The 25,658-nt window shown below is 43.9% G+C and overlaps 2 protein-coding genes across 5 annotated transcripts; both read left to right on the top strand.

Annotated features, from left to right (window-relative positions):
• The first annotated feature begins 3,187 nt into the window (after window positions 1–3,187).
• Window positions 3,188–16,076, top strand: RNASE12 (ribonuclease A family member 12 (inactive)). Of its 4 annotated transcripts, XM_084966988.1 has the most exons (6): window positions 3,188–4,261; window positions 4,879–5,090; window positions 5,550–5,601; window positions 10,518–10,599; window positions 11,194–11,299; window positions 12,121–12,792. In XM_084966988.1, the coding sequence occupies exons 4-6, from the start codon at window positions 10,549–10,551 to the stop codon at window positions 12,594–12,596; spliced, it is 633 nt and encodes a 210-aa protein (XP_084823114.1). In that variant the 5' UTR covers window positions 3,188–4,261; window positions 4,879–5,090; window positions 5,550–5,601; window positions 10,518–10,548; the 3' UTR covers window positions 12,597–12,792. The 4 variants fall into 4 exon arrangements, with proteins under 4 accessions (XP_084823114.1, XP_084823113.1, XP_003360860.1 ...); XM_084966987.1 differs by lacking the exon at window positions 3,188–4,261 and having other exon boundaries at window positions 10,375–10,599; XM_003360812.4 differs by lacking the exons at window positions 3,188–4,261; window positions 10,518–10,599 and having other exon boundaries at window positions 4,912–5,090.
• On the top strand, window positions 15,893–17,222 carry RNASE11 (ribonuclease A family member 11 (inactive)). The gene is given in 4 exon segments (XM_084970561.1): window positions 15,893–15,981; window positions 16,370–16,440; window positions 16,443–16,486; window positions 16,899–17,222. Coding segments are annotated over 4 exon segments (528 nt in total).
• Window positions 17,223–25,658: the final 8,436 nt, after the last annotated feature.

The following is a 25,658-nucleotide window of genomic DNA, read 5'->3' on the forward strand; positions in this document are numbered from 1 at the left end:
TCTTCAGACATTTGGAAGAACTGTGAAACAATCTTGGAATCATCCTTCGTGCTCTCTCTTATAACCTACATTCTATCCTTTAGCAAATGATGTTAACTGTACCTTTAGACTATTTTCAGAGTCCAAACACTTCTCATCACCTCCTCTGCCACCACTGTACCCAAGGTACCACCACCTCTCCTCTGCGTACTGCAGTAGCTCCCTTGCAGACCTCCCTGGTTGGCCTTTGTGTCTATTCTCAGCAGAGCATGTAGAATGATCCTATTAAAACCTAGGACAGAGCTGATCACTGCTCTGCTTAAGACTCTCTGATAGGAGTTCCATGGTGGCCTAGCAGTCAAAGATTCTGTGTAGTCACTGCTGTAGAGTTAATAGTTTGTTCCGGAATGATAAAATTGCAGTTTCCTCAGTCCCTGGGAGGAGTTTTACAAATTTATTAAAATGAAAATACATTTTCAGAGAGAGAGAGAGAGAGAACACACAGGTTAAAAAGAGCCCACCTCAATTTACAAGTGTTTTTATATTCTCACGCTGCGGACCTGAGTGGAGACCCAATTTCTCCTGCCCCCACCCCCTGTGCTGTGCAAAGGGCTGAGTGTTGTTTGATCCCTGTACCGGTCACATTTGATCTTCTGATAGGTTTGGGGCAGGATACCTTATTTGCCTGGGGAACAACGGTAGGGGAACAGGTTCTATAGAGGCAGGAGAGGAATGGGCGACACTCCTTCCCTAGTAGGCAGTGAGCAGTCCAGGTCGCTCAAAGTCGGGGAGGGGGCATTGCAATGACACTTTTGGATTTAATCTCCTTGAAGGGGACCCAAAGCCTGTAACAGAGTGATCCATCCACAGGTTTGATCCCTGGTCCCTGGAACTTCTGCGTGCCCATTGATGGGGCAGAAAACAAAAACAAAAGAGAACTCTCTGATGCATCTCCATTTCATTTCACATAAAATCAAAACTCCTTGCCATGGTTTAAGAAAATCTGTGTATGACTTTGCCATTTCTTGGACTGTCCTCACTTCTTTGACCTTATCTCCTATCATTCCTCCCTTTGCTGGCTACATTCCAACTACATTAACCTCTAGCACTCCTCAGAAACTACCACCTCAATGCTTTTATAGTGTTCTTCTCTCTGCTTTAAATTTATCTCCCTCATATCTGCATGGTTCCATTCCTCACTGCTTTTAAGATCTCTGCTCAGATGTTATCAGTGAGAACTTCTCTGACCGGTTGCTCCCTACTCCCCTTTCTCAACTTTAATTTTCTTCTTTGCATCTACCACCACTTGGCTTTTGTTGCTGCTTCTGCTGTTGTTTTATTAATTGTCCTTCCCCCACTACTAGAATGGAAACTCCATAAGAACAAAACTTTTTTTTAACTGCTAAAGTCTCAGAGGCTGGAACAGTTATTAGAACCTAGAAGCTAATCAAATATTTGTTAAATGAATTCTATGAATTGTTTTAAATAAAGATACACAGGAATCCCTATTTAAGGAATCCCTGATCCTGTGATCCCCGGGGCGGGGGGGGAGAGATAGGGGCATGGAGGTATTTGGGGCTTGAATAGAGGGCTCTTATAGTTGGGAATCCTCTGTGTGTGTCATCCCCTGGAAAAGTCTGAGGGAAGCCATGCCTGAAATATATTCTGTGGCAGCTCCCCTTCTGGACCACAGTATGGATCTATAAATGCTTTATAGATGCACTGAAAGTTTCTTCCACCTGGACATAAAGGAAGGCACAAAGTAGTCTCTTGGCGGCTGTAAATTGTACATCAGTGCCTTTGACTCCTGTTGCAAACTTGCTCCAGGCAGAGCTGCTGAAGCACAGGGCTGCTTCAGGCTCTTACCGCTTTGGGCAAATTCTGAACCAGATGGTGTTTTGAGGTCACACCGTAAGATTGCATTTAGCGGATTCATTCTGTACAAGTCTGTAAAATAACTGACTTAATGCAGTGGGGAACAAAAGCCCACAACAGGGAAACTGCAGAGGAAAAGGAAAACAGATTAAGGAAGGAGATGTACAACCCAAGAGAATTTATCAAATTCGCTTACAGGTTTTGTGATGAGGGATCACTGTGACTATGAGTCCTAAATAAACATTGTTCATATGTGAGGAGAATGCCGGGAGGAGTATATGAAGCAGAAAGTGAGAACATATTGTTGGTCACAAAGTATGTACAGAATAGGCAAAGTGTCCTGGCCCTCAAGAGTTATGAGCCCAAGTTCAAGTCTGCCCCCTTGTGGAAAAACAAAATACTACCATGAGTCTAAAAGGAGAGATTGCGGATTAAAAATTAATTTCTAGGGACCTCGCTACTTTTAGCTGATCCTTCTGTGTGCATTATATAGATGTGGAAATTATAGGGGAGAGAGCTGTGTTATTGTCATGGAGATAGTCTCCATGGAATTAAGCTGAACTGCTTTTTAAAGTAGATGGCACACCATGGACACAGAAGGAAAGAAGGAAACAGTTCTCACCCCCTAACGAATCTCTAGAGTTGGACTTTAACAGCCGAAGATGAGGGCTGGGTGACAAGCATAGATTTAAGGCCTTGAAGTAGAGGTAAATCAACATTTTTCTTTCCTTTCATTGATCTTTCTGATTTTATGTCCATATGGTGCTACAAGTTCCCACCAAAAGTATCAAAGAGATGATAACTTTTGGAGAGGATAGCTCTTTGGTGCTATCCTTTCAGAGCAAAATGTAGTTCCTTCAGGTCATTCACTCATGCGTTCTTCCATTCAATCAACATTTATCGAGTTATTTATTGAGAAACATTTATTGAACTTTTGCTGTATACTAGGCACTGTGCTTGGAGCAGAGATTTCCGCAGGGAACCAGGAAGATGTGTTTCTGCCCTCAGGAAACAATCCTTTTTTTTTTTTTTTTTAAACCAAGAAATGCAGTTACCCTGTTATGCTAGTGATAAAGAAGGACCGCAAAAGAAAAGTACAGAATGTGATACAGCACAGGAGAGGCTGCTTACTCACCTGGGGGTTTCTAGGAAGGCTTATCTAAGGAAAGAAAGAACACACAGAATTTAAGCAGGCAGAATGGGGAGGGGTGAATTGAATCGGGAACATAATGAGGGAACTAGATGTTAAAAACCTTGAGTTGGGATGAAGCCTGATGAGTTCAGGGAACTGAAAAGGGGAGTATAAAGAGGGAGAGAGAGGGAGGGTGGTTTTGGGGAGAGGCTCCTGTGCAAGGCCCAGTAGGCTGAGGGAAGAACTGTGGTCATTATTTCACGATTTATGAAAAACCCCCTAAAACTAATACATTTTAAGTGGGGGTGGGGATGGAGAGCACAGGCACTGAACTACCTTTGTGTTTTAAAGATTATTCTGGTAGAGTAGAGTTGACAAAAAGCCATGGGGAGCCCTTTTTATAAGCAAGCACAGAGCCCTCCATCAGAGAAGGTTACAGCTGGATGTGTTTTATCTCTCTAAATTTGCTAGTTGTTTTTATTTTGTGCATTCCACCAACTCTGCCAGCTCCCAGACACTTCAAAGGAGGTCAATGAGACCCAGGAATTAAGCTCAGGGTCACAGAGTTTCTTAGTGGCAGAGCCACTGTGAAAATAGGACTTTCACAACTCCCAGGCCGCTGCCCATTCCGCTCTAACTGGAGGCTTCCGAAAAGGGAGAGTGTTTTTTCGGTTGTTGGGGGGGGGGTTTGTGTTTGTTTGGGTTTTGTTTTGATTGTTTGTTTATTACATCTGGGTTCCTTAAGGCCTTTGATGATTATGCGGGGTCAGGGGGCAATTATTATTCATCTGCTTGCAAGGAATCATCTGTGCTAGGTTTGCCAAGGGAGGAATGCACAAGGCCAAGTTAATAAAGCAAAAGAGATTTATTAAGGCATCAGAGGGGCATGGGCTGAACTCAAGATGGCGCCAGCTCTGACTGTGAGGAGGTGCCAGGCTTATAAAGGATCCGCAGCAGGAATCTGTGACTGGAGTTCATGGCGGGAACTTAAGGCAGGAACGACGAAGGAGGAGGGGAAGGTCAAGGGAGGGAGAGGGGGTCAAGTCCCGTGACAGAGGGCAATTAATCCTTGCAGGTGGTTAATCAATGCAGGCAGTTGTTTTCCATAGGCCATTGTTTCTTGCTGCCCAACCTGAGCCTCCACATTCTGGGAGAGGATGTCCACAGCAGGTCTCCAAGGTGAACAGCCACATTTGAGGGTTGGGAGGATTGTCTCCATCCTCCTGGGAACATATCAATCTGATTTTCAGGGAAGCTGGAACTGGCTCCCAAGAGGTGAGTGGAGCTGGGAGTGGAATGTGAGATGTGAAAGTACTTGGAGGTGATGTAGGAGAGGGAAGTTTAGTGTAGGGGAGACTGGGTTAGTGTTCCTCCTTCAATGAGGATCAAAGGAAACCGTTGAGGGCTCAGCCTGGGGACGCACAGGAGAAGCCAGGTATGCTGTGATCAAAGCATTCTCAGAGGGGAGAGACTGAAGAGCCTACCAAACAGCTGATAGATGCATTTAGGGCAACCTCCCCTCAACCTGACCTCCTCTGGGCCTGGTGGCAGTCATTTCAGGAATACAAGTAAAATTTAAAAAAAAAAAAAGAAAAAGAAAAAAAAGAAAAAGGGTTCCTGTCGTGGCGCAGTGGTTAACAAATCTGACTAGGAACCATGAAGTTGCGGGTTTGATCCCTGGCCTTGCCAGTGGGTTAAGGATCTGGCGTTGCCCTGACCTGTGGTAGAGGTCACAGATGTGGCTCAGATCCTGTATTGCTGTCACCCTGGCGTAGGCTGGTGGCTACAGCTCCGATTGGACCCCTAGCCTGGGAACCTCCATATGCCACAGGAGCAGCTCAAGAAAAGGCAAAAAGACCAAAAAAAAAAAAAAGGTTTGGTTTGTCCCCAAGGGAAGTCAGGACCTGCCTGCCTGCTGTGTGCATAGCCTGGGGCTGTACCTGCGAGGCTGAGGTTGATAGCCCCAGATTCAGAACATGTCCTGCCCAAATCAGCAGCAGCTTGTTCTTGGACACATGCAAGCTTCAGTCTATCCATCTCACCTGAACGGAGACAAGTGAAGTGGAGGGAAGCCAGCTGGAATAGTGCCCAGAGGCTCCTGAAGGTATTGCCTGAATCCTGCTATTAATTGCTTATCTAGAAAACAGCTCTGTGATTGTCAAAGGTAACCGGTCAGCCCCTCCAGAATTAGGGAGGCTTCATACCTTTTCTTTCTTTTTTTTTTTTTTTTTTGCAATGGTAAGTGTTTTTGATTTAGGGAGGTGTCTCTTTGATTTAGGGAGGTGTCTCAGAATGCCAATGTCTGAGGTCGTTTCACAGACTACTCCACCATACTTCTGAATCATCATACTTCTCCATCCCCACTTCTGGGTCTGATGTCAAGGATCCAGCTCCCCATCTCCAGGGTCGAGGAAAACAGCAGGGGTACCATAGAATTGTCATCTTCAAAAATAACCATTGGGGTCCTTTAAATTTAGCTCAGAGCCTTCGTTTGTGACAGCAGAAAGGGACCTTATAGATCATGGCATTCTTCCTTTATTCTTTTCTACCATCTCCATTTTAGAGATGAAGGAACCGGGACTCTGAGAGGTGGCATGTCTTTCCCAAGAACACAGGTGAGTTAGTGGCAGAAGAAGAGAAAGATCTGAAATCTTTTACCCTTTTATCCACTCCATGAACCCTTTTTGATCTCCTGTGAGTACCAGGTGGTGTGCAAGAGCAAGCACGTACATTGTCCTGGCTCTCCAGAAGCACATTGCACGAGGCAGAAAAGGCCAGATCCAGCCTTTGCCATACCACATAGTAATTGCTAAGGCTCTGTTGTGTGCAGGAAGCATGGAGCAGGGCTTTTTATGGGGGCCCAAGGAGAAGATGGAGGTGGTCAATTCAAGGAGAGATTCCTGGAGGGACTGACTAAGGCCCACCCCCTTCGCATGGCACTCAGGAAGATATCTTGAAATGTGGGCTTATACTGAACACCTGAGAGTTTGTGGGAACCAGCATAGATTTCTTCATGGGCAAGTTTTACTTCCCAGGCTAGAAATAAGCCTGAGTTATCTATCATCTGACTATTGTCCACATCAAGTTTGTTGGTGGCAATGGTTTGGGAGGGTTCCTTAGTGAAAAAGCATAGGGAGGAAAGAAAGTAGATCCCAACCCAGAAGTACTTACAACCTTTTGTCTTAAGAGTGGCTCTAGGAGTTTCCATGTGGCTCAGTGGGTTAAGGATCTGGCATTTTCACTGAAGTGGCTCGGGTCACTACTGTGGTGCGGTTCAATCCCTGGCCCAAGAACTTCTGCATGCATGGGTGCAAGCCCCCCGCCCCCCACCAAAAAAAGTGGTGCTGCACGGTGTAATTTGGCTGATAGAGAAGTAGGAAAAGAAGGCTAGAGAATGGTGGGGGGCAAGGGGAGAGTGTGTTCTGCTTTAAACAACCTTCGCAGCTCCTTCATTGCCAATCATCCCCACCTTGGCCCTGCTTCCAAGCCAGAGAGAGATTCTCACTTCTCCCTTCCCTGCTTCCTGACCCTGGCATCTCCCCCCCTGGTGGAACCCAGATCACTCCAGCTCATCTCTAGGGTCCTTGAACTGGTTTAAACACAAGTAATTAAGGGCTATGAAATATAGGTGATTAAGGGTAAGAAACGCAGACCAATCCTTCCTCCAATGGTATGTCTGGGAGCACTCTAAGGTCCAGGGGGGACACTCTGAGGTCGGGGGGAGCACTCTGAGGAGCTGCCTGAGTCACGTGATGTGAGGCAAGTACATACCCTTTGTCTTGTGGAAGCTCTGAACCAGGGAAGTAATCCAGATGCCGTGGTTTCATATTGGGATATTGAATAACCCACATAATAAAGAAAAACTCACCTTAGTTGTGGGTTGGGTGCAACTCTAGAAATTATTATGCCATTTAGCAATTTGGGGCTCATCTACTATGGTGATCCTTAATCATCAGGTGCATTATAATCACCAGAGATAACTGCAAATGCAGATTCCAGGGCCTCACCTCCAGAGACTGATTAATTAGGTCTGGTGTAAGGCCCAGGTTTCCATATTTTTAATTACTAGCCCTGTGATAAACCATAATGGAAGAAAATATTAAAAATAATATATAGGGGTTCCCGTTGTGGTGCAGTGGAAACAAATCCTACTAAGAACCATAAGGGTGCAGGTTCGATCCTTGGCCTCGCTCAGTGGGTTAAGGATCAGGCATTGCCCTGAGCTTTGGTGTAGGTTGCAGATGCGGCTTGGATCTGGTGTTGCTGTGGCTCTGGCGTAGGCTGGAGGCTACAGCTCCAATTAGACCCCTAGCCTGGGAACCTCCATATGCCACAGGTATGGCCCTAAAAAGACAAAAAGCAAAAAAAAAAAAAAAAAAATCCTGGATTTGAATCCCGTATTGGAGGAGCTTTTATAAAGGAAGATAATAAGAATGTTCGTCCCCTGGTTAGTGCTGTTGGCTAATTCCAGCCCCACAGGGAGAAGGAATAAAGGACAGTATCCGCCCAGATTCCCCTGGGTCTCTTGGGAGGAAAAGGAAACTGTAATAATGGCTAAGTTGAATTTCTCTGGAGCTTAGTAGGGCAGAAGACCCAGAATTAGTTTTGATTTTATATAAAGGTAATAAGGTGGAGTTCCCTTGTGGTACAGCGAGTTAAAGAACTGGGATTGTCAGCTGCCGTGGCTTGGTCACTCCTGTGGTCGGGTTCCATCCCTGACCTGGAAAATTCCATTTGTCATGGGTGTGTCCAAAAAATAAAATAAAAGCAAAATGGTGATGCAAATTTTCTTCCCTAAGTTTGTAGGATAAGATCTATACCTGCTAGGTAGCAATTTATTTGTTACTTACAACACTTCACTGATTTTTTTGCGTGTGTCTTTTTTTTTTTTTTTTTTTTTTAGGGCTAGGGGCATATGGAGGTTCCCAGGTGAGGGGTCCAATCAGAGGTATAGCTGCCAACCTACACCACAGCCACAGCCACAGCCACGTGAGATCCAAGCCGTGTCTGCGACCACAGCTCACGTCAATGCCAGATCCTTAACCCACTGAGTTAGGCCAGGGATTGAACCTACATCCTCATGGATAGTGGTCAGATTTGTTAACTGCTGAGCCCGGGAGAACTCCCTCTATGCATGTTTCTGTTTGTAAAGCTCATGCATTATTTGGAGTTCCCATCGTGGCTCAGTGGTTAACGAATCCAACTAGGAACCACGAGGTTGCAGGTTCAATCCCTGGCCTCGCTCAGTTGGTTAAGGATCCAGCGTTGCCGTGAGCTGTGGTGTAGGTTGCAGACACGGCTTGGGTCCCACGTTGCTGTGGCTCTGGTGTAGGCTGGCGGCTACGGCTCCAATTAGACCCCTAACCTGGGAACCTCCATATGCCGTGGGAGTGGCCCAAGAAATGGCAAAAAGACAAAAAAATAAATAAAAATAAATAAAGCTCATGCATTATTTGAAATTGTTTTATACTACTTTATTCTGTGTACCTAACACATCGTTACTTCTCCATCCCTCAATGAGGGACACTTAAGTTAACTGCAGCTCTTTCTGCCACCAATTATGCCATAATGAACATCCCTGCATGCACTCAATCAGGGAAAATACTGTTGGAGTCTATGCTCAGAATGGGGGGTCACAAGTTCTCAGATTACATTCATTCATAATTTAACCAAATACTTCCAGATTACTTTCCAATATCACCACACCGATTTTCATGTTTCTAGATATTAGATTTTCTAGTTGTTGATAATTTGATGGTTATAAACCAGTATCTCTTTACTATGTTAATTTTGATTTGATTACTAATGAAGTTAAACATAGGTCATCATCCATGTTGGCTTCCTCTTCTAAAATTGCCTTTTCACAGCTTTTGATCATCTTTTCTTCCCTGGAATTTCCTGTCTTTTCATTGTTGATATGAAGACATTCTTTATATCTACATACTAATCCTCTTTTTGTTTGTTTGTTTTGTCTTTTTGCCATTTCTTGGGCCGATCCCGAGGCATATGGAGGTTCCCAGGCTAAGGGTTGAATCGGAGCTGTAGCCACTGGCCTACACCACAGCCACAGCAACGTGGGTTCCAAGCCACGTCTGCAACCCACACCACAGCTCACGGCAACACCGGAGCCTTAAACCCACTGAGCAAGGTCAGGGATCGAACCTGCAACATCATGGTTCCTAGTCAGATTTGTTAACCACTGAGCCACGACGGTAACCCCTACATACTAATCCTTAATTGATGTTAGGCATTACAAATGTTTTCTCCAAGGCTGCCAGCACTATTAAACATTCAAGACCAGTCTCAACTCTATCTCAGGAGGGTAATACTCTGAAATGTAGAAACAGGTCTTAGTTGCCTCAGTTGAAAATAGATTTTGTAACGAGACTTAGCTCCTTCCTGTAAACTTAGTGTAACATCTATAATTTAGCTGCTTGGAAGTCCTGGCAAGAAATATTGAACATGTTTCAATATGTAGATATAGTTCCTCTTCCTGTTTTTTTTGTTTTGTTTTGTTTTTTTTCTTTTAGGGCTGCACTGGGTGGCATATGGAGGGTCCCAGGCTAGGGGACAAATTGGAGCTGTAGTCCCTGGCCTACACCACAGCCACAGCAATGCCAGGTCCAAGCCACATCTGTGATCTGCACCACAGCTCACAGCAACACTGGATCCTGAACCCACTGAGTGAGGCCAGGGATTGAAGCTGCATCCCCATGGATACTAGTGAGGTTCGTTTCCACTGAGCTACGACAGGAACTTTGATATAGTTCCTGGCAATGGAAATGCTTCTGCAAGATGGTGTGCAAATCGAAATTTGTTAATTGAAAAATTCATCAACAATTAATTATGCACTTATATCTTTGTGGCATTTTTTGCAACACATATCCAAAACAGAACAGTTTGAATTGTGAAAGGACACCCAGAATGAAAGTTTTTGGAAAGTAAATAATAACTTCTGAGTTGTTCTTTTTCATGGTCAGGAATTAAGCTTTTATATGTGTTGTATAGAGATGCATGCTTTGAAGACTTTACCAGGATCCTCTGTCCTTCCTAGAACATTTTAACCCCCAAATAGCTTTCTTCTTGCCAATTAGAAAAATGCAGATATGTACGAAAGAAACTATGTAGCTGTCTTTCCAAAAGAGAGATCATTTCCGTGCAAGAAGTTGTAAAATTAAGTCCATTTTCCCATTCCTGTATCAAAGAGCAGGAGATGATGGAAACAAAAAGAATTCTATTGTCTCAATACCTTGAGCCATTATCTTTTACCAAGTCCCCATCTACTAACAATCCAGGTAGGTCTCTCAGGTATACTATAAATCAGTGCTTCCCACATTTTGCTGCATATTAGAATCACTGGGAAAGTTTTTACTGATTTCAAATCCCAGGTCTTATCCAGCACCAGTTAAAGCAGAATGTCTCACACTGGCATTAAAAAACACCAGGGAGATCCCAATGTTCAACAAAGTTGGGAAACCACTGCCATACGGTGCAGGAGTCCAGGGCTTTATCAAGACTAACGTAATTTCAGGGAATTGTTTCTGCTCTCTCCTGGATACCACATGGGAAGAAAACTTGCTGAAACTGGAGTTCAAGGTTTAACCATTGAGAAGGTGAGATCTTTTTTTTTTTTGTCTTTTTTTGCCTTTTCTAGGGCCGTTCCCGCAGCATATAGAGGATCCCAGGCTAGGGGTCTAATTGGCGCTGTAGCCGCCAGCCTACACCAGGGCCACAGCAACATGGGACCCAAGCCACGTCTGCAACCTACACCACAGCTCATGGCAATGCCAGACCCTTAACCCGCTGAACGAGGCCAGGGATCGAACCTGCAACCTCGTGGTTCCTAGTTGAATTCGTTAACCACTGAGCCACGATGGGAACTCCAAGAAGGTGAGATCTTTATTGCTCTTGCCATCCCACATCCCTACCTGAAACTTACTGCAACTCATTTCTTCATGAATGAACTGGAGATAATAGCTACCTCACAGGTTTGTGGTAAGGACTGATGAAAATTTGGGAAAATAGCACCATGCCTGGCACACTTTGGGACTTTGATGAATGCTTGGAAAAGTCCACACTTGTTTAGTGAGGACATATTCAGGACCTGCCTTACCCAACTGTCCCTCTGAAAGTAACTTTTCTTCTCTCGGGATGGCAGCCAAGTACACTCCTCCAAGGCCCTGCCCTTTCGGCTTTTTCCCACTTAGGCCCTCCCCACACCCAACTGGTTGGAAATAGTGAGACACAAAGGACTTTCTCAGATCCATGATCACAAGAATATGTTACCTTTGGGAGCTCCAGCAAAAAGGAAAGGTAAGAGGATTGAGCACAGAGCCAAGCGGGGTCGACAAGGGGAGAGATTGGGAAGGAATTGCGAAGAATGGATCAGTAGACGGTACACAAAGCATATTGAATTGAGTAGAATTAAGATTAAGACAATTATGGGTAAGAAAGTCATTCAGGAGTTCCCGTTGTGGCGCAGTGGTTAACGAATCCAGCTAGGAACCATGAGGTTGCGGGTTTGGTCCCTGCCCTTGCTCAGTGGGTTAACGATCCGGCGTTGCCGTGAGCTGTGGTGTAGGTTGCAGACGCGGCTCGGATCCCAAGTTGCTGTGGCTCTGGCGTAGGCCGGTGGCTACAGCTCCGATTCAACCCCTAGCCTGGGAACCTCCATATGCCGCGGGAGCAGCCCAAGAAATAGCAACAACAACAACAACAACAAAAAGACAAAAGACCGAAAAAAAAAAAAAAAAGTCATTCAGCAATAGGAATACATCAGTCAGGCATGGATGCTTTTAATACCTTCTGTAGGTTCAGCTCTGTGTCCAGCATTCCGAAGGATTCAGGAGAAACAGGAGGTGAGATACCTATGGTCAAGGAGCTTGTGGAGGCCGACAAACACAATACAACAGGAATAATTAGAGAACAGCTTAATGCTAAATTCAGCTGAAGTGGTCAGAAAGGATTTTCTTGGGGAGCCTGTACCTCTAGCTGGATCTTGCAGGGTTAGCATGATTTTTATTAGCAGAGAGAGGAAATTAAAATATCTGAAGGATAGGGGAGCGAAGTCAGGGGATGGGGCTGAGGGGAGCCTGATTACCCTCTGATACTTTCTGTCTCCTCTTCCTCTGTAGGAGTTAGAGCAAAAGATGTGAAGGACCTCATACCCCTGATGATACTCATGGTGATAATTTTCCTGCTGCTTCTGTTCTGGGAACATGAGTTGAATGGGGATGCAGTGGCAGTAACCTTAGAGCACTTGCACGTGGACTACCCTCAGAGTGACGTTCCTATAAGGTACTGCAACCACATGATCATACAACGAGTCATCAAGGAACCCAACAACTCCTGCAAAAAGGAGCATATCTTCATCCATGAGAGGCCTCGATATATCAATAGTGTTTGCAATTCTCTCAAGAGGGTGGCTTGCCAAAACCATTCTGCCCTTCTATGCTTCCAGAGTGAGACCAAGTTCAAAATGACAGTCTGTAAGCTCACCGAAGGGACCAGATATCCTGCCTGCGGGTACCACATTTCCCCCACAGAGGGGTTTATTGTTGTCACTTGTGATGACATCGGGCCAGTTAATATCCAGAGGTATCTTGAATAAGTTGAGACCAGCACCCGAGTTTGCCATCCTCTCTTCTCCTCTCTCAGAGGTACAGATGCTGGTTCTCCCTGAGGTGCAACTGAATTGTGGACAGGGGTCATGCCTTGAGTGAAATGGTAATGTGTCTATCTTTCCAGGATTGCTGAGCTGGAATCTTTTTATTCTGCTTCAATTAAAAAAAAACTGATGAATTAAACCATAGACTCTGACTCTGTTTTAATTCCTTGTCTTTTTTCTTTCTCTCTCCCTTTATTTTGTTTTTCCCTAGGGCTGCATCTGCAGCATATGGAAGTCCCCAGGCTCTACTTCAAATTGGAGCTGCAGCTGCCAGCCTACACCACAGCCACAGCAACACTAGATCCGAGCCACATCTGTGACCTAAGGTGCATCTTCCAACAATGCTGGATCCTTAACCCACTGAGTGAGACCAGGGATTGAACACACATCCTCAGGGAGACTATGTCAATTAACCCGCTGAGCCACAGTGGAAACTCCCCTTGTCCTTTTCCTTTGGGTCATTTGATGAGAGCCAAGAGTGGATCCTCTGCAGGACTGGGATTAAGTAAGGTGAGTGAGGGACTCAATTAACATGCAAAATTTAAGGAGCATCAAAAACCCCTGAGTAACCTAGATAAATAACATTTTTAATCAAAATTAATGCAAAAATTCCTGATGAATAAAATATCTTAATTTTAACTTAAGACCTGATCTGACAGAGTTGGATTGAGGATAAGGCAGGGTACATGAGTTGTACCATGCAGGGTCAGATCCTGTTATTTAAAATTTTGGTATATGTTCATCAGGGATTATTTTGCATTATTTTTTTCTCCTTTTTAGGGCTACACCTGCAGCATATGGAGGTTCCCAGGCTGGGGGCTGAATTGGAGCTACAGCTGCTGGCCTGCACCACAGCCACAGCAACTCAGGATACAAGCCACATTTGCAACCTACACTACAGCTTACAGCAACACCAGATCCTTAACTCACTGATCAAGGCCAGGGACCGAACCCAAATCCTCATGGATAGTAGCAAGGTTCTTAACCTGCTGAACCACAGTGGGAATTCTCATACATTTATTTTTAAATGTTGCAGTAAAATTTATTTATCTTGATAACTGGGCTTTTAAATTTTTGTCCCTGCAGCAAATACCTCATTCATCTCATACTAATCCATTCCTGTTCCTAGGCGTGGAGGGAGTTGGGGGGTCATCTCTTAAAGGTCTTCTTTAAAGACAGTCTGTATAACTCAAGCTGTATCTTCTCTTATTCAGCTGCTGCCTCCATGCCTTGAAAGAAAGGGGAAAGGAGCTCAGAAGAAGCCTGACTTATCAGAAACCACTTCCTTTAAGACTAGAAAGAAGTGGGTAAGGATTGTCCAGGGAGAGATCAAGGCCCTCGGGGTTCAGTCCATTTTCCCCTTCACGTCCCCAGAGGGAACAGAGAGGATTCCTCAGACTACTCCCTCCTTCCCCCTTTTAGTTCTCACCACCAGACTGTTTGTATGATTCTTCCTCATTTAGCTATGAGCAGAGGGTCTTCAGAGTGAGAGGGCAAAAGGAAACAAGGAAGAGAAAGAGAGACTCTCAACTCTGGAGATTTAAGTTCTATCAATTTCCTCATCTGCTAAGTTAGGGGCTTGAACTAGATAATCTTTTTTTTTTTTTCCTGCCCCAGTGGCATGCGGAAATTCCCTGGCTAGGCGTCAAACACTGCAGTGACCTGAGCCACAGTGGTGACAACGCCAGGTCCTTAACCTCTAGGCCACCAGAGAACTCCTTGAACTAGATAATCTTTCCAGGCCTATTACTACAGAAACTGGCCTTGTTAGAGTTGTGGGGGGAAAGGGGTTAGTACTGGGTAGTGATAAGGAAAAGGGGGTAATTGGCAAGTAAGGGCCAGTACAGGGATAACTAATTCTGAGCTATGACATTTTAATTCTGTAAGTGAGAGCCAGAAACTCATACGGTGAGTTAAAGCAGACACAGGCAATGCACCAGCTTTAGAGGGCCCTTTCTGTTCTCATCTTTTCAGTTGAGAGACTTCAACTATTGCATTATTTATTTGTACTGAATTCAAGATCAGAGCCAGTGATGGGACTCTTTTTTTTTTTTTTTCTTTTTGGCTGCATGGGAAGTTCCCAGGCTACAGGTTCAGTTGGAGCTGCAGCTCCTGGCCCATACCACAGTTCAGGCATCAGATCTGAGCCTTTTTTTCTGCAACCTATTCCACAGCTCACGGCAATGTCAGATCCTTAACCAACTGAGTGAGGCCAGAGATAGAACCCGTATCCTCGCAGACGCTATGTCATGTTCTTAACTGGCCTAGTCGCAACGGAAACTCCACAATATTACCTTAAAAAAAAAAAAACCACCTCGGAGTGCCCATTATAGTGCAGCAGAAACAAATCTGACTAGCATCCATGAGGACTCAGGTTTGATCCCTGGCCTCAGTGGGTTAAGGGTCTGGCATTGCAAGAATATATGGGAGTTCCTGTTGTGGCTCAGTGGTAATGAACCCAACTAGTATCCAGAGGATGTGGCTTTGATTCCTGGCTCCATTCAGTGCATTAAGGATCCAGCATTGCCATGAGCTGTGGTGTAGGTTGCAGACTCAGCTCAAATCTGGTGTTGCTGTGGCTGTGGCATTGGTTGGCAGCTGCAGTTCTGATTAGACCCCTAGCCTGAGAACTTTCAAATGCTGAGGGTACGGCCCTAAAAATAAAATTAAAAAGAACCTATGCAATCAAATGCTCTAGGGTTTGAGTTTCAAAAAAGTAAAAAAAAAAAAGAAAAAAAAGAAAAAAGAAAAGAAAAAGGAAAAAAAATCACTTTGGGTTAAAGTATAAATAGACAGAGAAGATTTCACAGGAGAGGAAGCAGTGGTGCCGCCCAGAACCCTGGGATTCTGACAGCCTGATGGACACTTCATTCAGTTTTCCAAGCCTCACTGATTCCGCAGTATCTCCTCCTTCCTTCTCATACAAGTCTCCCTCCCCTCTTCTTGCCCCACCTTCCCTTATTAGACCCAGTCAGAGGGACTCAGGAAACAAATATAATTGCACTTCTTGCCTTGCAACAAACTGAAAACTTTCTCCACAGGATCAAAGAACTGGTAAAGACAGAAATTCCATGACTGAGAATCAGTGGGAAAAGAAATGAAGAGATGGGAAAAATAACCCTGTGGCTTTTGTTGTTGTTGTTCATGTGGCCACCATGTGTCAGTACTGTGGAAAGCTGCAGGAGATACAGCAATAGTGAAGAATGCGTTGGGGCTTGGGGGTGCTGTTGCAATCCACCATGGAGATTACAGACCCCAGCAAAGAGATTATAGGCAAAAGGAAAAGGAAGAGAAATAACTACTTGGTTCTGGACACTTTAAATATATTGTCTTATATAAGTCTCACATTTCCCTCCCCCCGCCCCCGCAAGGGGAAACTGAAGTTACTAAACAAGATGAAATAAATTGTTTATGAGTGAATAAGCAGGAATTTCAAGTTGCATCTTCAGACTCCACAGCTGATTGTTTTGGCATGCCCGAGGAATGCAGAAGTTCCTGGGCCAGGAATCGAACCTGTGCCACATCAGTGACAACACCAGATCCTTAACTCACTGCACTACCAGGGAACTCCTGGTTGATTTTCCCTACATCACATTTCCATTAACAGATGTAGGAGTCTTAACTTACATATGGGGATCAACCCTAGGAATGTCATAAGGAAAAGAGAATTATCCTATCGATATCGTCCTTGTTTTTATCTTTAATTTTTACTGCAGAAGAATTTACCCTAGATCTGAGATTGAGACCTTCTCCCTGCTGCTACTTGGCCTGAGGTTAGTTTTTCAGGAGCTTCAGAAAGCATAATATAAATAATTAAAGAAGAATTTTTAGATGTAAAATGACATGCCAGGAGTTCCCGTCGTGGCGCAGTGGTTAACGAATCCGACTAGGAACCATGAGGTTGAGGGTTCGGTCCCTGCCCTTGCTCAGTGGGTTAACGATCCAGCGTTGCCGTGAGCTGTGGTGTAGGTTGCAGACGCGGCTCGGATCCCAAGTTGCTGTGGCTCTGGCGTAGGCCGGTGGCTACAGCTCCGATTCGACCCCTAGCCTGGGAATCTCCATATGCCGCGGGAGCGGCCCAAGAAATAGCAACAACAACAACAAAAAAAAAGACAAAAGACAAAAAAACAAAAAAACAAAACAAAACAAAACAAAACAAAACAAATAAAATGACATGCCAAAAAGCATTGTGGTACTAATGAATTTGACACTCATATAGAAATATCATCCTCTGCATATTCAAAGATATTGTCTTCCTCTGTCTTCCTCATTATTGACATTCTTTATAGCTTCCCCCAAAGAAGCAGTCCAGGTAATAACAAAATGTACTGCAGTGACATGATGGTCTGGAGAAAAGTTTCAGAAGCTAATGGGTCTTGCATGTTGAGCAACAATTTCATCCATTGCTCCATGGAAGTGGTCGGCCGGGTCTCCAAGACCCCCAGGTGCAAGTATGAACAGAATCCTGGCATAAGCTGCTCTGAGCGCCAAGAACCGGGGACCACTGCATGCTGGCCCACTATGGGCAAACAATTCCCCAGTTGCCAATACCACAGTGTTACCTCGTAAAGAAAATTTGGCCGTGCTGACAAGTCATTCTTTGATAAGCTAGTTAGTGGCTCTAAGTGGTAAATCTCACAGGAATTTGAGACTAGAGTCTATCTAAAAAGGACATAATTATTCTCATTATTGGTTATTGCTTTTATTGTCCACAATAATCAAGGAAACTCTTGATTATTTATACTAACTGAAGAAATGAAAAGTCCAAATTGTGGAGAATTCAATTAAAATGTGTAACTGATCATGGAGTGTAGACACTTCTCTCCTACTCTTTCGTACATACACACACATGCACACACAAATTTCTCTGAACCAAACAGAATTCCATCCAAGCTCAGCTCTAAAGCCAAGAAGTATAGTTTACCCAACTTGACAGAATTAAGGAGAGAAGACCCCCAAAAATACAGAAAATTTAAAGTTAATTGTACTGCCACTGAGACTGTTTGAAGAAATATTGAATGACATAGGGGATGTTATTATTATTTTTGGTTATTTTTTGGTTATTATTTTTGTTTAACTCAATGAATTTTATTACATTTATAGTTGAACAACAATCATCACAAACCAATTTTATAGCATTTCCATCCCAAACCCTCAGCCCATCCCCCACCCCCCCAACCTGTCTCCTTTGAAAGTCATAAGTTTTTCAGTCTGTGAGTCAGTATCTGTTCTGCAAAGAAGTTCATTGTGTCCTTTTTTTATATTCCACATGTAAGCAATAGCATATGATGTTGGCGTCTCACTGGCTGAGTAACTTAACATGAAAATTTCTAGGTCCGTCCATGTTGCTGCAAATGCCATTATTTCTTTCCTTTTGATGGCTGAGTAATATTCCATTGTATATATGTACTATATCTTCTGTATCTACTCCTCTGTCAATGGCCATTAAGGTTGTTTCCATGTCTTGTCTATTGTATATAGTGCTGCAATGAACACTGGAGTACATGTATCTTTTCGAGTCATGGTTTTCTCTGGGTAGATGCCCAGGAGTGGGATTCATAGATAAAATGGTAATTCTATGTTTAGTTTTCTGAGGAATCTCCATATTGTTTTCCACAGTGGTTGCACCAATTTACATTCCTACCAACAGTGTAATAGGGTTCCCTTTTCTCCACACCCTCAGCATTTATTGTTTGTAGACTTTTCAATGATGGCCATTCTGGCCAGTATAGGGTGGTACCTCATAGTAGTTTTGATGTGCATTTCTCTAATAATTAGACAATTAGTGTTGAGCATCTCTTCATGTGATTTTTGGCCATCTGTATGTCTTCTTTGGAGAATTGTCTGTTTAGATCTTCTGCCTATTTTTTGATGGGGTTGTTCATTTTTTTTTGTTTGTTTGTTTTGTTTTGTTTTTTGGTATTGAGCTGCAGGAGATGTTTACAAATTTTGGATATTAATCCCTTGTCAGTCACTTCATTTGCAAATACTTTCTCCCATTCTGTGGGTTGTCTTTTCCTTTTGTTTAGGGTTTCCTTTGCTGGACAGAAACTTTTAAGTTTAATTAGGTCCCATTTGTTTATTTTTCTTTTTATTGTCATTGCTCTAGGCAGTGGATCTGAGAAGATATTGCTGCAGTTTATGTCAGAGAATGTTTGTTTATGTTTTCCTCTAAGAGTTTTCTAGTATCCGGTCTTATATTTAGATCTTTAATCCATTTGGAGTTTATTTTGTGTGTGGTATTAGGAAGTATTCTAATTTCATTCTTTTACGTGTTTTCCCAGCACCACTTATTGATGGGGCTGTCTTTTCTCCATTGTGTATTCCTGCCTCCTTTGTCATAGATTAGTTGACTATAGGTGCAAGGGAGGGAATGTTATTGTCATTGCTTCTCTTTAAAGCATGTACACTGACATATGCACCCATCTGTGCAGCCAGGGTGTGCCTGTCCTCCAGAAAATGCCAGAAGATAAATATCCTTTGGTTTAGCTGCTGCCCTCAGTCAACAGCTCAAGTCCTATGCAATCTCCATTCCTCCATTCTCTTTTCTATTTCATAGGTTGCAATTTTTTTTGAGGAGGGGGCATGCCTGGAGCACGTGGAAGTTCCCAGGCCTAGGATCAAACCTGAGCCACCACAGTGACAACACCAGACCCCCATCCCACTGCACCACAGGAGAACTCCCCACAAGTTGCAATTTTTATTCAAGAATAGTCCTGATTTTCTGGGGTTATGGGAGAGGAATGGCAAGCCAGGGAGAGATAGAGGAGGTAGAAAGATGGGAGATAGCAAGTCTAAGCAAAGTGCTGGGCAGGATTAGTTTTCAATCTTGTTGTTTTCTGATGTTCCCATGAATTTTTTTCCACTACCAATTGCTTATTTGTAAGTCTTTATGATTCAACACTCTACATAAAATATCAGCAGTTATCTTGTTCGTTAATGACTGCCTGTGTGTTCCTGTTTCCTCAGCATACATGCTCCCTCCATCCTGAGACCACTTTTTTTTTTTTTTTTTGTCTTTTTGTCTTTTCTAGGGCCGCTCCTGTGGTATATGGAGGTTCCCAGGCTCGGGGGGTCAATCGGAGCTGCAGCTGCAGGCTTGCACCAGAGCCACAGCAATGCGAGATCCAAGCTGCACCTCCAACCCACACCACAGCTCACATCAATCTTTAACCCACGGATCTTTAACCCACTGAGCAAGGCCAGGGATTGAACCTACAACCTCATGGTTCCTAGTCGGATTCGTTAACCACTGAGTCACAACAGGAACTCCCGAGACCACTCTTTTTTAATGTCCCAATTTTAAATAAGTGCATGTAAATGAATGTTGTACATCACTCTTTTTTTCTTTTTTAATTTTATATTTTTATTTGATTATCAATACATAATTTTTAAAATTTCCCCAATACATTATTTTTTTCCTACTGTACAGCATGGTGACCCAGTTACACATACATGTATACATTCTTTTTTCTCACATTATCCTGCTCCATCATAAGTGACTAGACATAGTTCCCAGTGTACATCACTCTTTACATAGAAATTTTCCTGATGTTTTTCACAACTGGTCAGAATTCTCATTATACTGAAGTGGCAAAACGCTGACAATCAACTAATATGCAGTACTAGGGCAGATATTTTTATATCTTTTAGCTGGGTTTTCCTTGTCAGTGTGGCGGCTGCTTAAATAAAAAATCACTATGGACTTGGCCAAAGAGTTCTGTTATTAGCACTCCATTTGCACTTGACAGCCAGAGAAAAAAATGGTGGAGGAACATGCCTGGGGTACATGCTTCCTCTTCTCTATAGGAGAAGATCTCATGGCCATGGAAGGGAGACATACTCACTGGGTTCTATTCCAGGGACAGTTCCATGTGGTGAGAAAGAGGTATCTGATGCTACCGGTTGCTCTATCCATAGTGGATCAATCCACTGTGTCCTCTCTTGGTTTGTTTGTGGGTATTTTTTTGCCACAGCATGGAGTGGCTTGATATGGGATCCCAGACCAGGGACCTAACTCTTGAATTCAAGCTGCAGCAGTGAAAGTGCCAAATCATAACCACTAGACCACCAGGGAGCTCCCAAACTTGGTTCACATTTTAATAACTTCTTTCCTACTGTAGAATTAAGCTCTGGTGGTGGGCATATTAGCCCCAGAGACAATAACAATTCAAGCTCTGGGAGGGTTTTTTGGTTATGTGGAAGAAAAATGAAATCCAACCTAGTTCAGAATTTAGTACAGATTTCTTCCTTTATCAGGAGACAAGAAAAAAGACTCATCAGAATGGACACCTCTTTCCAGGACAGGAGCACCCTCTAAAGATGGTCTTAATTTAGATGGTTGTCTAGTACTCCTCTGAGCACCCTGTCTGACCCCCATCAGCTCAAAAGGGAAGTATCTTAATTAAGACCAAGTTGTTCCACTCCTCTGAAGGAATCAGGAGCTCTGGGTTCCAAGCCTTTGGTGCTTAGATTTCCCAGAACCTAGTTCATCACACTGTGAAGTCTGAAAGATATCAAGTGTGGAGGTGCTACGGACAGTCAGGCCTCCCGAGAGCTAGCACTTCTCACCCTCAAAGCCTGTCACCTCTTTGACATAATATGCATCTGAAGATCCCTCATGGTGACAATAGGCAGGAGATTTCAGATTCTACAACACTGAGTCTTCATAATGTTCCTCTTCTGCTCTCAAACCACAGAAGCCTCCTTTTTATTGTAGCTTCACACCTAAATTTCTCAGGCTGGCTTTTTTTTTTTTTTGTCTTTTTGCTATTTCTTGGGCCGCTCCCGTGGCATATGGAGGTTCTCAGGCTAGGGGTCCAATCGGAGCTGTAGCCACTGACCTACGCCAGAGCCACAGCAACGCAGGATCCGAGCCGCGTCTGCAACCTACACCACAGCTCACGGCAACGCCGGATCGTTAACCCACTGAGCAAGGGCAGGGACCTAACCCGCAACCTCATGGTTCCTAGTCGGATTCGTTAACCACTGCGCCACGACGGGAACTCCTCAGGCTGGCTTTTAAGGCCTCTAATGTTCTCTTCTCATCTTACCTAGCCTGTCTCCAACTGTTGTTTTGAGGCTGCTCTCCTCACAGTCGACAGAACTTGTGTCCTTGCCTCTCCTTTGCTGGGCTGAACTTGATGTCCTTCCTTTCCCCTTTCTCATTCTATCATCTCAGCCCACTGGAGGAGCACCATCGGACTAGAAATAGCCCTACAAGTGTCTCTTGTACTTGCTAGAAAAGTAACTGAGAGGTAGCTGTGCGTCACATCCCTGTAGCTGAAAGGGGACATCAGAGGGAAAGAAATGGGGTGATAAAGAAGACAGAACTGGAGTTCCCGAGGTGGCTCAGCAATTAACAAACCCAACCAGGATGATGCGGGTTCAATCCCTGGCCTTGCTCAGTGGCTTAAGGATCTGGTGTTGCGGTGAGCTGTGTCTTTTTTTTTTTTTTTTTTTTTTTTGCCTTTTTCTAGGGCCGCTCCCGCAGCATATGGAGGTTCCCAGGCTAGGGGTCTAATTGGATCTGTAGCCACTGGCCTACACCAGGGCCACAGCAACATGGGGATCCGAGCTGCGTCTGCAACCTACACCACAGCTCACAGCAATGCCAGATCCTTAATCCACTGAGCAAGACCAGGGATCAAACCTGCAACCTCATGGTTCCTAGTTGGATTCGTTAACCACTGAGCCACTACGGGAACTCCTGGCGTTGCAGTGAGCTGTGATGTAGGTCTAAGACACAGCTCAGATCCAGCGTTGCTATGGCTGTGGCGCTGTGACTGTGGTGTAGGCTGGCAGCTACAGTTCCAATTGCGGCCCTAAAAGACAAAAGACCAAAAAAAAAAAAAAAAAAAAAAAAAAAAAAAAGAGGAAGAAAACTAATCACAAGGGCTACAGGAGGGAGAACAAGGGCGAGAAAGGAAGCTGGGAATGGGGGAATAGAGAGGCCTAAGAAGAGATGTTGACAAGAGTTATGTTGAATAAGAGACGTAATCATGCCCTGTATTTCCCAACATAAATTTCCTTTAACCAATAATTCCAAGGTGAAACAAATCCCTGGCCTCAAGTGCCCAGGATGGTGCTGAAGTAAACAGAACCTTGGCAACATAAGTAAATCTTCATGTAATTTACTGACTCATCATGACCCCCCAACACCATTTTACATCACCGGGATTTCAATTTCTTTATCTACAAAATGCAGAGGTTGGGTTAGATCTGAGTTCTCAGACTTAGGCGTGCATCAGGATCACAGCAGCGAAGCTTTCCAGTTGCCCTTCCCCAAAGCACCCCCCTGCTCTCAAGGCAAAGAAGTTCGCTGAGGCACAGGGCTGCCTGGCCTACTTCCTTTCCCAGGCTGTCTGAGCAGAAGGGATGTTTGCCAGTCCCAGGTCCAGGTCTGAAGTTTGTAAACTGGCCTCCTCTGTTACTTTTTTTTTTTTCGCCAAACTTCCCCATAGCTAGATCCCCAAAATGGACATGACTGGGACTCAACCTCAAGCATGTAGAGGACGATTTGTCTAGGAATAGCTGGACAGCAAAGGGGAGGAAGTGACAGGCCTGTATAACTGTTCGAAGCAGGGTTATCTTGCCAAACCTGCACTGCTCATCTTGGAAGTGATACAGGAGAGAGAAATAAATATATGTACAATCCACTGTACTTTGAAATGTTGTTCCATCATCTGAGCCTTATCCTAACAAATTTTAAAACTTGAGAAGCTGTTATTAAACAGAAATCCCTCTAACCTGGGAGATTTAGGTTCCATAAATCAGACTGGAATATATGAGTCTGTTACTAGAGTGTTAGGTTTACTGATGTTTGAACAGCATTAGATTAGATGAACTAAAAGCATTCTTTCTAGCTACAGGACCTTCTAGTTCTTACCCCAGTTGGGGGGAAAAATTGCTGCCTATATGTTAGAGCTTTTGAGGATAGTCCCGGAGCAAAACAAGTCAATTTATCTCAAAGAACATCTACCTCCAAATAGTGGTCCAGAACCACCTGGGCAGCATTTTTACCCTGAAACTCCCTCCCAGTAGAATACATCTGGGAGAAGACAGAAAAGCACTGTAAGAGGGACTCATTTTCCAACACAGATCCTGAGAATCTCGAAGAGGGTTACACACATGAAATGCATAATTTTCACTCCAGCAACCAGAGAACTGGCAGTTTTTGGTGTTTTGTTTTTTTGTTTTTTTGTTTTTTTGTTTGGATAAAACGGCTGTTTTAAATCCCTAAGCTTTCATGTTTGTCAAGTATGTGAAACTTTTTCAAGATCACATGAGACAATTACAAGGATGAACTTTGGCAGTTGAACCGAAGTTCTCGTTGTGGCTCAGTGGGTTAAGAACCTGACTAGGATCAATGAGAACGCAGGTACAATCCCTGGCCTTGCTCAGTGGGTTAAGGATCCAGCGTTGCTGTGAGCTGTGGTGTAGGTTGCAGACGTGGCTTGGATCTGGTGTTGCAGCTGCAGCTCTGATTCCACCCCTAGCCTGGGAACTTCCATGTGCCTCAGGTGTGGCCCTAAAAAGACAAAAAAAAAAAAAAAAGTTGGAACAATAATGAATAACAACAGCTGAGGTCCTATGATGTGCCAGGATCTGGTCTAAAATATGCATATTCTGGAGTTCCCATTGTGGCACAGTGGAAATGAATCCAACTAGGAACCACGAGGTTTCAGGTTTGATCACTGGCCTCACTCAGTGAGTTAAGGATCCAGTGTTGCCGTTGCCATGAACTGTGGTGTAGGTTGCAGACACGGCTCAGATCCTGTGTTGCTGTGGCTGTGGTGTAAACCGGTAGCTGTAACTCCGATTCAGCCCCTAGCCTGGAAACCTCCAATGCCTTGGGTGTGGCCCTAAAAAGCTAAAAATTAAAATTAAAATTAAGTAAAATATGCATATTCTCTTTTCATTCTCAAAATAATCTCCATGAGTTAGGTTACAGTTATCCCTACTTCGGTGATGAAGTGAAACATAAAGACTTTTGGGTAATGTATGAAGTCACACACATAATAAGTGGTCCCCAGGAATGAATAGGGACTGTCTCATTCCATGGACCATGCTTTTAGCCTTTCATCTTTATTTGACAGGAAAAAACAAACTTGCCTATAGCCATACAGAAAGGTAATGGTGAAACAGTTGTTGATAAACTCTACCTCACAGGATTGTTTGGAGGATTAAATGGTAGCTGTCACCATCATCATCGTCATTGTCATCCTCATTATCAGATCAGGGCACTGCGAAGAAAAACATGGCTGATAAAAGGGTGATGTCTTTAATACATAAAAAGGTCTATCAATTTAGTAAGATACAGATGAACATACCTACAGAAAAACAAGCAAGGGGTTATAGAAAAACAGAAAATTGGAGTTCCCGTCGTGGCGCAGTGGTTAACAAATCCGACTAGGAACCATGAGGTTTCGGGTTCGATCCCTGGCCTTGCTCAGTGGGTTAACGATCCGGCGTTGCCGTGAGCTGTGGTGTATGTTGCAGACGCGGCTCGGATCCCGAGTTGCTGTGGCTCTGGCGTAGGCTGGTGGCTACAGCTCCAATTCGACCCCTAGCCTGGGAACCTCCATATGCTGCGAGAGCCGCCCAAGAAAATGGCAAAAAGACAAAAAAGAAAGAAAGAAAGAAAGGGAAGAAAAACAGAAAATTAACAAAATATAAAAATTGCTATTAAACATTTGGAATTTTTTTCCTTCCTCCTAAAGGTAATATAAATTTTAAAAAGCAATGTGATATCATTTTTTTATCTGCCCAATAAGATTTTAAAATTTAGCACAGTACTGGCACAGATGCAGGAAAGGGGCCATTCTAGTGCATTCTTCCTGGGAAAACAAATGGACCTCTTTACTGTCTTTCTGGAGAACAATATGAACTCAGCCAAATTCTGGCTTTCATACCCTCTGCATGTTTGGCTTTCTTACTCCACTGATGATACTCTTCTCTCCTCTTCACACCCTTTAGGTAAGAGACTCAACTCTTCTGTTCTGG

The sequence above is a fragment of the Sus scrofa genome, chromosome 7 (genome assembly GCF_054392235.1).
Source record: "Sus scrofa isolate SSC_HxYL_T2T_F1_AM1 chromosome 7, Sscrofa_HxYL_maternal_Yorkshire_Landrace_v2.0, whole genome shotgun sequence".
In the NCBI taxonomy this organism is placed as follows: domain Eukaryota; kingdom Metazoa; phylum Chordata; class Mammalia; order Artiodactyla; family Suidae; genus Sus; species Sus scrofa.

What these genes read in the sequence shown, in the direction of transcription:
- RNASE12 (XM_084966988.1), top strand. Translation starts at nt 10,549, where the DNA reads ATGGGAAGAAAACTTGCTGAAACTGGAGTTCAAGGTTTAACCATTGAG. An exon ending in AAGGTTTAACCATTGAGAAG is followed by an intron (nt 10,600 to 11,193) that starts GTGAGATCTTTT and finishes TTTCCCACTTAG; the next exon opens with GCCCTCCCCACACCCAACTG. An exon ending in AGCTCCAGCAAAAAGGAAAG is followed by an intron (nt 11,300 to 12,120) that starts GTAAGAGGATTG and finishes CTTCCTCTGTAG; the next exon opens with GAGTTAGAGCAAAAGATGTG.